This window comes from Cydia amplana, chromosome 18 (genome assembly GCF_948474715.1).
Source record: "Cydia amplana chromosome 18, ilCydAmpl1.1, whole genome shotgun sequence".
Lineage (NCBI taxonomy): Eukaryota > Metazoa > Arthropoda > Insecta > Lepidoptera > Tortricidae > Cydia > Cydia amplana.
Window position 1 is genome coordinate 14,474,771 of NC_086086.1, and position 15,896 is coordinate 14,490,666.

Below are 15,896 nucleotides of genomic sequence, written 5' to 3' on the forward strand. Positions count from 1 at the left end.
TGCGACAAAAAGCTTTTTGAACATCTCTCCGAAATGAGTTACATTTTTATCTGCCAGTTTGTCATTTTTTTACAAGACTGTATGTAGATTATAGGAACTTAGTGCCACATGTACTAATGTAGTACCTATTTAAGACCATGTAGCATTGATATAGTATAAAGAACTGGATACCCAATCAGCCGCCAAAAATGGCCCCACAAAAGTAATGTCAAAACAGATCACGCATCACTTTTTCGTTTAGTCTTGTTTGAAACGCTCAAATGTGAAGTTGTCAACAATTACGAAATGTGCCGTTAAAATATGTAAAAATAACAATGATAAAACAAGGAAAAAGGATGGAATGTATTTCTTTCGGTTAGTTCTTTGGATAGCATTACATAATTTATGTAATCTGGTGGTCATTTTATGGTTTTGAATAAATTAATTTGTTGGTACCAAAGAAGGGATGTCAAAGAATAAAAATCTAATGAGTCGATGTGAGGTCAATATTTTTTTATATTTTTATATGGAATTCATAAGGAATAATATTATGTTTAAATTCAAGATTTCCAAGAAAACCTATGCGACGTGCAAAGTGGACTGCTATTTAATTATAGCAAGAGATAGGGGTGATGCAGTTTTAAACAAGGCAAAACGGCACTTGTGTGTTCGGCCCATTTCCCTGTTTCCGACATATACACCACCAATAAGGGCTTATATCGACTAACTGTAAATGCTAAACTTGTCTGAACACAGTGACAACCACAGGATTTTTTTTATAAAGTATAGGTAGACTTTATAAAAAAAATCCAATCAGTACCTAAATGTCCCCGTGCACCCGTGCTATGAGTAAATGTAGATCTTAAATACACAGTTATTTAATAAGTAGAATTTATTTCAAGGAAATTAGTATTTAAAGACGTATACGAATTAAAAATTTAATTTGTTTGAATTTGAACCACGAATTAATTTTATTTGAGCTCCCGATTAAATTAAATTTGTTTTATTTATTACTTCAATTGGTTTTCCTGTACAGTAATACATAATATTAAAGTGTACCAAAGTGACTCCATTCGTTCATTATTCTCATTTGACGTTGTTTGACGTAAATACGTTACGTTTAGTGCCATCGGACTAAATTTTTTAACAGTGTTGGTACTTATGTTTGCTAATTTGACACTTAATGCTACGGCTTTAAGCTCTTTTCTGTACGAAACATTTATCTTGACTCAAAATTTACGTAAGCGTTTTTATCATCAATGCAAATGGTGCGAAACGTCATTGGGATCCACATTTGTTGACGTTTTTGTTCTGCTTTGTGTGTCTATTTCTTTTATATTAAGTCAGTGCCATGTAGTAACATAGGTACTATAGCTGGTCAACCAAATCTTGTCAGTAAAAAAAGGCGCGAAATTCAAATTTTCTATGGGACGATATCCCTTCGCGCCTACATTTTTCAAATTTGCCGCCTTTTTCTACTGTCAAGATCTGGTTGACCAAATATATGTACTTAATTATTATTGGTCCTCGTTAAGGTTTAACGTTTACTTAAGGTTTAAATGAAAATAAGAAATCAAAAGATGTTATAAATTAATTTTATTCAAAATCGTAAATAAATTTACATAAAATAATAAATATTATTACATCACGATAGTCGATGTTCATTTCTGCAGGTAGCAGTATGAATTGTTACATCAAACGCAAGAGTCTCTCTCTGTCGCACGAGTGTGATAGAAAGAGAAGGCTCGTGGGTTCGTATTGGAGTGCGCGGGAGCTTATTTTTTTTAATATCCGGCCAGCTCGGCGAAGGTGGAGTCCATCTCGTCGGCCAGAGACTTGTATCTGTCCTTGTTGATGCCCAGCTCGTCTGTGGAACGGACATTTTTTATTAGAATTAAAAAAAAACTTGGCAGCTCCTCTACGTTGGTGCTCTATCGTCTAAATTGATGGTGAAATTAGTTTGTGAAAAGCGAATTGAAAGTTATAGCATTTTAATATGAAATTATTAATTGTGAAATCAGAAAGTTACTAGAATTATTATGTTACTAATTAAATTTAATTTGCAGCACAAGCGTCGGCTTTATTTACTACACTATTTTTCAACATTCTACTTTAGAATAATTTTGGCAAATACTAAAGTTCAAACATGTCCGAACTTGTCTATTTGCCCTAACTAGTCTAATTTAATTAAGAACAACCAGTACCTTGAAAGCATTGTCCGCCGGTAGCAGCAAAGCGTAAGACATGTTAGTCACAACACGAAAAGCGGGGCCTTAAATCTATGCGATCTATACAGGATTGTCTGAACGTCAACTTCCAGCATGCTCGGAATTAGAACTTTATTTCCATGCATTAAGACAGCTTTTACATCTATGTTGCAAAAACCACCGACGTCATTTAGAACCCTCGTGACAAGGATTTGCAAGCTTTACTTAAATTCCTAGTCACAAATTGCTCCAAAAGACGACAATTTTATTTTCTGTTTATTATACCTAAGCTAAACTACTCGACACAGACAAAATCGCTAGACGTTCAGCTAAATGAGTCTAATAGAACACGTTTTTACACTTTACGTTAATATCAAAAACATTTAAATGTCAACAGTATTACAATGATTTCCAATTTTTTTGTGTTCCGTACAAAACTTTGTTCACGGAACATGCACTTATGGGATCACTTCGGTCTTGCAAATCAGTTAAATGCGTTTTTCTCAGAAGCCGTTTGACGTAGATACCTAAAATTTGGAACAGTTGTAGCAATGAGCACCACTAATATTGTAAATAAGTCAAATCCGCTTATATTTCTTTTAGCGAGGAACAATATATGCGCCCGTTTTTATTTCTCGTGTAAAAATGTGTTCTGGCTCCACAGCACTGTCAACAATCCTCTAAAGAACAGGGGGATTAGTGAGAAAGAAAATTAAAACGGAAATGGCTGCGCTGATTCTCTCATCAGCTACACGTAATCACGCGTAGGCGAGAAGTCTAAACTCCTCGAAGGGCATACAAATTTACAAAATGGACTCTACGGATAACTTGTGTTGGACGGTTTTGTCTTAAACTAAGCTAGGGCGGTTAGTATCCTGTGAGTTCAGCGAATGTTCCGTCCAAGTCATCGCATATCGCCTTGTATTTCTCCTTCTCTTTCCACAATGAGTCTGGAAAATGGTGTTATTTGATAATAATAGTCCCTTTTGCAGCGATAGTCAGGATCTAAGTACACTTGATGAAAAATAAAAATGATCAAGAGTTATTAAGACAATTTTAGACTGAAGTTCAGCGCGTTGAGAATCTTTTTAAAATAGAGTTAGTTTGAAAAGTAAAGCATTAATAGTAAAATAGAAGACGGCACCCATTCTCCTATCCTACATAGCAAGGAAAATACACATGGAGCTCCTACCCTGGCAGTTATATAACATTATATTACACTGTGTGACAGGATCAACATATTAATAGAACACTATCACTACCATGTTCTCCTTGTCACAGGGTGTTATATACCGTTATGATTGCCAGTGTAGTTGCAGCATCAGGAGGTAATAGGCTTAAAGCTGTGGGCTACGGAAAGCGCGTTGGACGGTTTGTCTTCAACTAAGCTTTAAGCGGTTAGTATCCTGTAAGTTCGGCGAATGTGCCGTCCAGGTCATCGCATATCGCCTTATATTTCTCCTTCTCGTTGAATAACAAGTCTGGAAAATGGTGTTAAGTGACAATAATAGACCAATCAAACTAAAATCCAGCGAGTTGATTCAAGTATAAAGAAAATACAGTTCTGTATCAGACAATGATTTAATGTCGATGTCGTCGTGATTTTTAGTTTGAATGGTGAATTTTGAAAACACATTTTAGTTGTTGAAGCTTGTTTTTGCCAATAAAATCTGCAATAGTGCTTGAGTCTTCTTCTGTTGTAAGTACAATCATAGTACAATAGTATCAAGTATCAATCAACACTAGATGATATTTTATTGCATTATTGTGAAGAACCTAGTTTTAAAGTTGATTAAAAAGCTTCAATAGAGAAGTTATAAAGTTCTCCTTAATTGTTAGATCCAGCGTTAATTAAGTTTGAAGAGCGCGCTTCGTATTACAATTTGTGATGAAAATTCAAGTCATTAGTAAACAATTTAAATCTACTGATATCGTTTTTAATCCGCTGAAAAATGCTGAAAATTTAAATGAAATTCATGAGCATATTTGTGACATTTCAAAGTCCTCAGCCCAATCCTGTCCAGTAACCGCCTATTTCACCATCTTGACAATTGACACCTGAGGCCCTTCCGCGAAAAACGGAAACCGAAATTTTGCGGTAGGGCCTGTAATTTTCCGGTACATTTCTTGATCTGTAAGTATAGACGCTACATAGCGTCAATATTCACTTGTTGGACCAGCTATGTACGGTGAATTGACAATGTCAGGCGACAATTTTCAGCGTGATAAAATAGGGGCATGGGGACCTAGGCAAGATGACATCTTTGATAGAAAACGTTAATCGAAACTTAAATAATGTATAGAAACACGCGACGTTTCGTAGCATCATCAATCGTGTCATCGCAAAACATTTTTCCTATAAAAGGACAAGCTTATTTGGTTGTCAAATGTCCAATGTAAAGTAAACCCTAATGGCGTTATTCATAAACGGCTGCTAACTTAATCAGTTGATGATCGTCGTTTGTCGTAATGCCATAGAGAGGGACAAACGACGATCATCAGCTGATTAACTTAGCAGACGTTCATGAATAACGCCGTAAATGGCTACACAATTTAACACTGATTTAAACTTTCACGATTTTTACACATTATTAAATTATACAAACATTACAGTCATTAGTAAATGTAAGCGTAAACGAATATCGACAGTCGATAAATCGAATATCGTTAGTGTTGTGTGTCGACAGAGTGACATCCCTAGTGCGCAAAACGTTCAAGCGGATAAACAAGACCAAGTGCGGGTAGTTCGAAAAACTCGCGCGGTTAGACGATGCTGATGTTAACTTAAGCCAGTCTTCTCCGAGACCACGGGGACAACGCCGTCCTCGAAACGTCGGAGGTAAATCTTAAAACTTAGATACGCGATTAAGTCCCGTTGTATAATTTAATAATACACAATTTAAGTCCATGACTGTACGATCTTGCCCAGGCCTCCTGGACAATAAAAAAAAACAAAAACCATAGACAATGCGACCGTACCTTCGAGCCTGTCGACCTCCTTCTGCAGTTTCTTAACGGTCTTCTCGGCGTACTCGGCGCGAGCCTCGGCCTCCTTCAGCTTGCTCGTGAGGGTCTTCAGCTGTTTCTTGAACTCCTCCACGCGCTGGTTGGCCTTCTCCTCGGATACCTCCAGGGACTTCAGGGAGTTACCTACGACCTGGGGTAAGGAAGGTTTGGTTAAATATTTACAAGTTGAGGCGGTAGAAAATAATCGTGTAATATTACACACGGTTGCTGCGTCGCCAGTTCCTTTTTCTTTGAACTTGGCTGGACACGCTACCGCGTGTCTAGATGTACAATCCCAATTCGTACCCTTTCATAGAGTTAGACCAAGATAAGACTGCAGCAATTTTGATAGCATAGACTGTGCAAGTGTTATTTTAAACATCAAACTTTTATGAAATTATGTCGTAAAAATAAAACATGCTATCCAAATCGCTGCAAACTTATCTTGGTCTAACCCTATGTAAGTGGTAGTCAAACGTCATGGATTCAAACCTCAGCTGTGCTGTTTAAAGCAGAAAAAAATCGTTCTCAAAAAAATGCAAAAGGTTAAACCAGGTTTAAGTGAGTCTAGCCTTAATAGGTCTAAACTAAATGGTTACCTTCAACTCCTCCTCAAGCTCGCCGATCTTGGAGTCTCCGGACTTGACGCGGTCCTCAGCGACCTCCAGCTCGTCTTCAACGAAGGCCAGCTTGCGGGACACCTGGATATCATATCAGCTTATTTAGTACATGTAAACTTCTAGGCACCACTGGTCTAAAAACGCTCTTATCTATCGAATTAAACAGGAAATAAAATCATTTAAATTGTCGTTTTATTGATTAATTTTAAAATAGCTTTGTAAATCTGTGGCAGTAAAAGTTGAAGTAGCAACTTCAACTCCTTAATTGCGACCTTTGATGCCGTTTCAGGGTTGCTACTAAATTATATTCTAATGGATATTTATTACCCCTTTTACTTATGTACTCTCTGCTGTCTGCATTATAAATAAAGGGATAAGTTCCCCTTGGTCTAATGACGAATGTTATTTTTCCTGTTTTGTTCTGATTTTTTAAAATAAAGTGTTTTACAATTGACTACTAAATGCTAAAAATGTTGAAAAGTAGGTCACGCTAAAATATAACTTTTAAGAGTATTACATACATTCACTATGGAATCTACATGTTTATACACATATTTAAGTACTTCTTATACAAAAAAATCGAAGATAGCGAAGTTGCGGAAAGTTTAAAAATATGAGAACTTTCCGAAATTTTAAAATTTCGCAATTTCGGAAACTTTCCGATGGCATCAGTATCATGCGCCACGTAAAATGACGAGCCTTGAGATGTCTTGTACTCACTGACAATCCAACCTCTAAACTGCGCTTAGGCCAATTCTTTCATGAAACCGATGCTGCCAAAAATACGGGGGTGCGGGGGGACGAGGTGAGCGAATCCCGTGCCGTGATTGGTCCGTTCAAAGACACGGACCAATCACGGCACGGGATTGACTCGAAGATGGAGTAACGCTACCGTATGTGTGACAGAGGGGGTAGCGCGACTATGCTATGTCTAGAGGTTGGATTGTCTGTGCTTGTACTATTTCCTGTCAACAAAAAGTTTCGCCAACTGTGTTGGAAGGGGGCTTGCAAGTTGGGGTGGTGTTTTGCCAGCCTTTTAAGATGAGAGCAAGTACGATCTTTTTTTGAAAGTTTGAAGGTCATACGGTCCGAATATACCGCGGGTGACAGTTGATTCTATAGTTTAGCTGTGCCAGACAGGACGTTTCTGGAGAAACTTACAGTTGAGGACTGCCAACCATCTAAGTAAATCTTTCGATTTGAACATTATCTCATAATATATAAGGAATGTACCTCGTCGGACTTGCCGTCGGCGTCCTCAGCGAGCAGACGCGCCTCCTTGAGCTGGTTGGTGAGCTGGTCCATGCGCTCCTCGTCTTGCGACGCCCTGTTCTCCAACACCTTGCACATACTGGAACAACAACACCCCGTAAGTATCTAAGCTAAATAGAGTCCATCTAATCTAAGCGCTACATCAAGCAACACGCCACGCCAGGCCGTACTGTAAAGGTTTGCAACCTTTACAGCTCTTTGGTCAGTGGCTGGCAGGTAAGCCACTTTTAATTTTAGAATCGACCTCGCTGTCAGATGGAACGGGTGTGCTGATGGGCATTCCTAAAGAGGCAGCCTTCAAGTGTAGTCGAATATTATTGATGTATAGCTAAAACTTATTAAAATAATATACTAAAGTCCATCATAAACGTATTTAATCTTCTACCACATCCCTGTTAGTCCGTCCCTCTTTACGTCCACGCCAGTTCATAGGGAGGGAAAGGGTGATAAAAAAATTACCCGGACGAAGTTGCGGAGGCTTGTCTACTATTAAATTAGTCTGGTACTGACCGGTTGTTTTCGTCAGCGGACTGCTGGGCCTCGAGCAGCTTCTGCTGGGCAGTGCCGGACCTCTCCTCGGACTTCTCAAGGTCCTCCTCAATCTGCTGCACCTTCCTGTGTAAAGAAACAACACATTAGTACATATCGCGTTAATTTAGACGTTTTAGGTGCTAGATCTTGTGGTCAGAAGGTACATATAGATTCTACATGAGCAACAAACACCCGTAATTTCTTAAATTTCATGAGTTTAAGCGAGTACATAGAGCTCAATCCAGTCCATAAAAGCTAAATAGGTACTGAAAACTTATCCAATTGTTAGAACAAAGTCCAAATTCAAAGTGGTTTTCCCATGACACCTATAACGCGGAATGAGGCGGACTAACCCCTGGAATCCTATGCTACATCTTCACTTTACATCGAGTCATATTCTTCTCTGCTTAAGATGGAATAATGGAATTGCAAGGGAGAGGCACGACTTGATATGTGACTTGACAATCCTATAAGTAAGTCCGGCATAAAAGTACCTAAGTATACGATAGAAAGTACGGACCTGTTGAGGGAGGCGACCTCAGCCTCGGTGGTGGTGAGGGTCTTCTCTTTCTCCTCGAGGGTCTTGGTGGCGGTCTCGAGCTGGTTCTTGCTCTGGGTGAGGACCTCCTCCACTTGCGACAGCTTCTTCTGGAGCTCACGGACTTCCTCATTCACCTACGGAGAGAAGACATTTTGGATTAGACAAGGTGTGGAAAGAAATGCTTTCTTTCAAACTACGATTTCGAAAGCGGAGCTAACAGTAGAGACTGGTACATATAAAGGCAAGTAAAATATAGTAATATTATAGGGCCTTATAGGCCCGTGGTGCTTTGATCGACAAATGGCACTATGATCCATCGGATCAATATTAAAGACATGGTTTACGAAATATTTAATTTCTCACTTATTACTAAACAATCTTAATGTAAATTGTAACGTACGAGTAGACTTATGTTCGTCTTAAAGAGTGGGACAGTGGGATAGATTGTGGTTTTGGAAGTTTCCCCTTACCCTTACCTTCTTGTTAGAGGTTGGTATCCCTGGCCTGCTGCTCGCAGATGTCCACGCTGTCCATGGCATTATCCTCCAGCTTCATCACGAGCATTTCCAACGAGCCTTACCTTCTCGGCGCGGTGGTTGGCATCCCTGGCCTGCTGCTCGCAGGTGTCCTTACCAGGGATGTTGCGGATGCAGATTTTTTGACATCCGCGGATGCGGGTGCGGATGCGGATATTTAACGGCTCACATCCGCGGATGCGGATGCGGATGCGGATGTCAAGATTAGGTACTTAAAAAACGTCAAATATTAGATTTTTAGTATTTTTTTATTTAAAAAAACGAAAGGTTTAGTAAATACCATACTATATACTCAAATGACCAAGAATAGGTGCGTTATATTTAATAAACAGTAACTTGGCCGACTTTTCTGGGTCTCGAGACGATTCCGTTATAGGTAATGACGAAATTACCTAGCACTTACGCCGCCGCTAAGACGTTCCTGTACCGACTTGTTCGACATCCGCATCCGCATAAGCTCCGCATCGATTTTATTGCATCCCTGGCCTGCTGCTCGCAGGTGTCCTTACCTTCTCAGCGCGGAGGTTGGCATCCCTGGCCTGCTGCTCGCAGGTGTCCTTACCTTCTCGGCGCGGAGGTTGGTATCCCTGGCCTGCTGCTCGCAGGTGTTCTTACCCTCTCGGCGCGGAGGATGGCATCCCTGGCCTGCTGCTCGCAGGTGTTCTTACCCTCTCGGCGCGGAGGTTGGCATCCCTGGCCTGCTGCTCGCAGGTGTCCTTACCCTCTCGGCGCGGAGGTTGGCATCCCTGGCCTGCTGCTCGCAGGTGTCCTTACCTTCTCGGCGCGGAGGTTGGCATCCCTGGCCTGCTGCTCGCAGGTGTCCTTACCTTCTCGGCGCGGAGGTTGGCATCCCTGGCCTGCTGCTCGCAGGTGTCCTTACCCTCTCGGCGCGGAGGATGGCATCCCTGGCCTGCTGCTCGCAGGTGTCCTTACCTTCTCGGCGCGGAGGTTGGCATCCCTGGCCTGCTGTTCGCAGGTGTCCTTACCTTCTCGGCGCGGAGGTTGGCATCCCTGGCCTGCTGCTCGCAGGTGTCCGCCTTGTCCATGGCGTTGTCCTTCTCCAGCTTCATCGCCTGCATCTTCTTCTTGATCGCGTCCATGGTGGCGGCTTTGTGTGTTTGCTTTTTCTACAGAAAATACGCCAATGGGCCTGGAATATGAAAAATTATGTGTTATTTACAAAGTCATAATCAGTACCTATAATATATGTAGACGCCTAATCTACTACTGGCTTTTTTTAACCAGATGGTAAATGTCGTATTTGATAATAGACTCGTAAATTCGATGCGTCTTTATCGCCCCTGACACCTTTTGTAGTAGATTTGTCAATCATTTTGTATTGGGAATATAAAATCGAATTATCGGTATACAAGGCTGTCGGTATGTCACTAAATACTTCACAATTTTGGCACGATACCTAATTGTTTTGCAATATCCGAGCTATAATATATTTGATAAATACCTTCCTATTGGTAGGTAGCTAATTAATTTTCTTTGCCAAATTCCTGTAGGTAATAAATTTTCACAGTTAATTTGTCGTGATTTGATTAAATGTTAGTTCCAAGAAAAACTTTGCAATAAACTTATTTTTGTCACTTACAATGTTGTTGTCTCACATGAATATTTTTTGGCTAATTTACACATGAGTCCCGAGTTATTAAACAGTATTCATATGCTCTCAAAAAATATACCATTGTCGGGCTAATATATGTACCTACTGTGGAAGCATTTAGGTATTATGATTAAATAGGGTTGTAGCACTTGTAGCAGAATTGTCAGCAATTTTATAATATTTCAATTTAACATACAGAGCTGTAATTGATACCTATATTGCAAAATTTATTAGAAGCATAGTTAAAACATAATAACTAACCTATAAAACTTAAAAACTAAATCTAAAAATAAAAAACTATAAACTATTCCCTTGCGGCATGGTTTGGTACCTATATTAAGTCATACTACCTACCTAACGAATTTTTAATAACGTGAAATTGCTTCCTAAATTCCTAATACCTAAGTATTTTTCTAAGAACGAGGCGGAACGAATTTGAAGAATGTCTATGCTGGAATGTCTATGTCTATGCTGGCTATATATACGCAGATAGCTAGAGACTTTCTTATTTCGATATTCATAAACTCTACAGTCTACATAAATATCATAATATCTCAAGGTCCTCAGGGACACATTATTAGTATGCGCCACGGAAGCTGGGTTACATAATTTTGTGACCTCGTTTTTTTGTTCAGCGAACTAATTTCATTTGTCATGTCGCAAAGTTTCCAAGATATAAAAAAAATAAAAAAAATAAAATGCGTTTATTTCGGACAGCGTATCCATATTACAAAAACTAGACAACACAAATAAATTTACAAAACACACAAACAAATCAACATGCACATTATCCCAAACTTACATTAAATTTTACAAATTAAATAAAAATTATAAATTAAATTAAATTATAAATTCAATTATCAAATATTTATTATTATTCTCCACATTCTCATTTGTCATAGTGCGCATGTGGCGCATGAGACTTCGCCCAGTGGCCTAATATCGGGCTGTCATGAGCCCCTGCCACCGCGGTCAAGAGGCTGTTGACGCTGCCGCGCACACGGCGCATCAGGGACGCGACGCGTTTGCGCATAATGGCATGGAAATCGTCCGTGTGTGCCTCCGCGAACATCTCCGAAGCACTGCAGTACCGCGGCAGCCCCATCAGCATCCTGAACGCGTTATTGTAGAGGACACGCAGCGCACTATAAGCTTTCTTTGTGCAGTTGATCCACAGGCTGCAAGTGTAAAAAGTTTGGCAATACGATCTGAACATATAAGTGAAAACCCGAAAAATGGGACCTTCTTATATTATTTCCACTTTTAAATTTATCGGGCGTTATATTTCGAAGTTGCGACATGGTACCAATTTTAGACTATAATTATACAAAATAAATAACACTACATATATTATAGTGATGTGAAAGACCGAGCAAAATGTAAAGGGTTAATCCCTGGGGCAATCCCTCGGGGTATTTTCTCGTGGTAATGGAATCTGTTAACGGTCTGACAACCCCGATTGATACTATATTGCCTGTATGATTAAATGCGCATATTAATAGGTACCTACCACAGAACATATTAAAGAGGTTAGAATGGCTATCGCGCGCAGTTAGTATCGGAACCGGTGTCGCCGCTCGTTCCTTTCCACATTTTGTTAATTGTATGAATTTATGACTAAATGAAATTAAAAATCCTTAAGACGACCGGTCTGGCCTAGTGGGTAGTGATATATAGTGACCCTGTGAAGCCGCGGTCCTGGGTTCGAATCCCAGTAAGGGCATTTATTTGTGTGATGAGCACAGATATTTGTTCCTGAGTCATGGTCGTTTTCTATGTATTTAAGTATTTGTATATTATATATCTATCATTGTCTGAGTACCCACAACACAAGCCTTCTTGAGCTTACCGTGGGGCCTAGTCAATTTGTGTAAAAATGTCCATTAATATTTATTTATTTATTTATACAGATATATTTAGATAGATATATATACGTTTTGTATATATCTATCTATCTAAATATATCTGTATGAAACATTAACAGGGAGGTCACGTTTGAAGCTTATATGAAAGTAGTCAGTCGTCGTTTTAAGCGAAATATGTAGGTACACATTTTTCTTAAACAGAAATATATATATTCTTGTTCGCGTTTGTTTAAAAGTACCTAAACAAATCCCTGGCACTGAACAGTGGCATAGTTATTATTTTAGTCCGTAGATCTGGCGGCCTAGCCAAGGTGACGACGCTATCGCTTCGCCATCGAAACGCTTTGCGTCTCTCTATCACTCTTCCATATTAGTGTGACAGTGACAGTTGCGTTTCGTTCGCTACGGAGCATTAGCGATTGGCATATTGGCTACGGGGTCTGGGCTGCAGATTATCATATAAATTAATTATTGAAGATTAAAATAGCCCGTATCAATCAATATAGCTTGCAGAATTGATATGTTGCACTCGTTGCAATGCGACTTCTGGCCTACTTGTTTAGCTGTGATGTCAAATGCAAGATACTAAAGTTATTTATTACTTAGTTATTTACAATAAAAGATTTTAACAGCATGATGTTCGTGAGAGTAGGAAACGATTCCTCCGTACTAGTAAATACTTACTGTATAACGGCACACTAAGCATCCGGATTAGGTACATTAGATCTATCTAATCCTAAACGTACGTATTATTACCTATTTAGGCTATTTATGTATGTATGTATGTATGTCACTTTTATGCACATAAACAAGTTTACACAGAATAGACAAAACCAAGTACCTAAAAGATAAGTACATGAACAAAGGCGAACTTAACCCTAAAAGGGATCTCTTCCAAATTAATCTTTACACATATACGGGGCTAAAAAATACGATTTAGGTATCTGACAGTTGGTGTACTGTGTTTGTGTAGGTATTAGGTACCTAAAATTAGTTTTCAAGATTCTTTTATGAAATGTTACAAGTGTATAAGAGTGCTATTCCACATTACTTTTCCCAGCTGGTGACATCGCAAATATTTTGACACACCCGTCATACAAAACTTTGCATTTCGAATTGCAAATCTTGAAAATTTCGCTCTTAATATTGCCGTTATTTTTAAAAGTGACCTCATTGACGTCATTCTACAATCTATTCCGATTTATTCTGTGTTCTTAATGTTTTCCAGTTTTTCGAATTCCAAAACTATGTAAACTATTAACTAGATCTTCGCAAATTCCATCTGGCAGACGCCCAACGTGTGGGCAGAAATTAGTGGTCCATCTATCGTTAAAACCCACGTCAGATCTAATAACATTGTCTATGTAATGTGACGAAAACCTATTTCAAACATTCCCGCCTAGCATAACAGCCGTAACGACCAAGAAAATCATTGAATTGTTTATCGTGTTCTTGTGCTGTAAATAGGAAATTAAAACCGGGTTTTCAATGAAAATGTTATGTCATTTATATTTTAAATACCTAGCAAGTGGTAACTATAACTAGAGTTTACAATAAAGGCACACAATGTTTGTTGTCTACCTACATAATTCGTCAATAATAATTTATGAGAGTTGATTGGAATCATATTGGTGATTAGGCTAAGCATCGTCGAAACCAAAATCTGACAAAACCGTCGACAACTCGCTTAGCTATGAGTATATAGCTATTAAAAATCGCGGAAATGTAAAGCATCCTTGACATTTAAAGTTAGCAGATGGTGAATGAACTTTTAACTTCTGATAAGTACTTCGAATAAAGTGTCGCTAATAAAACATTAAAGCGAGACGTTACATAAAAAATTATAAATTAGTACCCACTTACAAGGAACTCGAGTTAGTAATTGAATGTAGGTATAATATATATAATAACTTATTAATGAAAATACGGCTTGTATTTTCAACCAAGAGAAAATGTATATATTTAAATCTTGATTTACACGCATCACTTCGCAGACTTTATTTAAATATTCGTTAGTCTTATTCGTGTTTCTAGTTGATGTTGATTCTACTATTTTAAAAAGTTCTACAATGAGTTCCACAAAGAGCCATTTTTTTTATATACCTGTATTCTTTTTATTATTTTTTATTTTACTGGAATCTAAACCACTTGTATCAAAGTATCTCCGGCCCAAATATTTCAGATGCGGCCTCAGATCTCGTTTGATCCGGTGCCAAAATTCCCCACTGTCACATACAGCTGTTAACTACCATATCGCTTCTACCTGATACTTTCCACTAAAAAGGTCGTGTCGATTAAGCTCAAAGTTGCATATCGTTTTCAAGCGTGTTACAGTGTGAATGTGTGCGATTCGTGTAAAATTGTGTGAACTCTGTGTGAGCCAAGCGTATAAATATATCATTAGAAAACGGAAACATTCGACATGTAAAGCTCCAGTGACATTCCAGAATGCCCTAATTACTTGATATATGGGCCATGTCTAATTCTAAATAAAAATTGAGGCGAGTTTCCTAAATAAACGTCCGTGCGCATGCCACAAATAGGTCGGAGCGAAGGCGGACGCGTGGGCGGAACGAGGTATTTTCAGCGAGGCCGCGCGCACGCTGAAACCCGAGTCACTGTAGCGCGGGCGCACCATAAGAAGCATCGCGTTCACTTTCACACCGTGACGTCACTTAGAACCCAAAAAAGAACACAATCCAGAGTTAGGATACTCCACACTGCACAGGCACAAAATCCACTTCCTGATCACAACGTGGCTGGCTGCAGGGCCGGATTAAGCCAAGTACTAGTCCTGATAAGCAGGGTCGGACGGCGAGGGCCCCGAGGCAGGACACTGCCTCAATCCGGCCCCGGTGGAGTACCCGCGCTCCTCACTCACCTCACGAGCGGGCTGTTCACACGGCGGAGCGACACGCACTGCGCGAGCGCCGCACACCGAGCGCCCGCCCTGCTATTTTCGGTGCCAAAAATCCAGGATCCGATAGCGAGAGAGTCTGCTGCCCGTCACGCTCTCGCACGCCTTTTCAGCTATAAAACTTCCAATTCAAATGGTATACCGATGATGCATCGAGGTTCGGGTCGGCAGATCGATGCACTGGTCGCAGTCAATGCCGGCTAAATCTGTCGTGATTTGTCAACGGTCTCGCTTGCTCGCAAGCTTGCAGATTTTCTCCATTTTGCTTCATCGCCTGAACTATATTTAGCCAGTATCGAACGCCATGGGCTCATGCTTTCATCGCGGTAACATAATCTATGACGGTATCTGTAAATAAAGCTTGTTTGTATTCATTGCGTTAAACTTAAAAGCCGAAACGAGTTTACAGATGAGTGCTTATGTTTATCGTAGTCCTTAACAGGTAAAAACGTTCTCTAAGTTAAAACAAACAAACTATTGGTAATTTATACATACATAATAAGAACGCCTATTTATTAGTATTAGTAAATCAACGATAAAAAGAAATTTCTGTTAAAATATTATGCTAAGAATAAAATTGGCTGTATAATTAAGTATTTAAATCTACTCGGATTACCCTACATCCTACAACATCGAAATAGCTTCAATATTTTCCAAGAAAAATAATTTCCCTCTAATTAAAATATATTTAAAAGTAGCTTTTGTTTCATTCATATGTATAGCAATCATATTACTATTTCAAATTAATTCTAAATTAGATATGTAGGTATAATTTGAACCAGTGTTTAAATACACGGTATGCAGTAACAG

The 15,896-nt window shown here is 39.2% G+C and overlaps 1 protein-coding gene across 3 annotated transcripts; it reads right to left on the bottom strand.

Moving 5' to 3' along the window:
- Nucleotides 1-1,558: 1,558 nt before the first annotated feature.
- LOC134656490 (tropomyosin-1) lies at nt 1,559-15,211 on the bottom strand. 3 transcript variants are annotated; one of them, XM_063512047.1, is made up of 8 exons: nt 15,051-15,211; nt 9,679-9,842; nt 8,136-8,290; nt 7,595-7,699; nt 7,046-7,163; nt 5,792-5,893; nt 5,166-5,343; nt 1,559-1,846 (listed from the first exon to the last, which is right to left on the bottom strand). In XM_063512047.1, the coding sequence occupies exons 2-8, from the start codon at nt 9,790-9,792 to the stop codon at nt 1,764-1,766; spliced, it is 855 nt and encodes a 284-aa protein (XP_063368117.1). In that variant the 5' UTR covers nt 9,793-9,842; nt 15,051-15,211; the 3' UTR covers nt 1,559-1,763. The 3 variants fall into 3 exon arrangements, with proteins under 3 accessions (XP_063368117.1, XP_063368118.1, XP_063368119.1); XM_063512048.1 differs by lacking the exon at nt 1,559-1,846 and adding an exon at nt 2,950-3,136; XM_063512049.1 differs by lacking the exon at nt 1,559-1,846 and adding an exon at nt 3,525-3,667.
- Between the last annotated feature and the right edge of the window lie 685 nt (nt 15,212-15,896).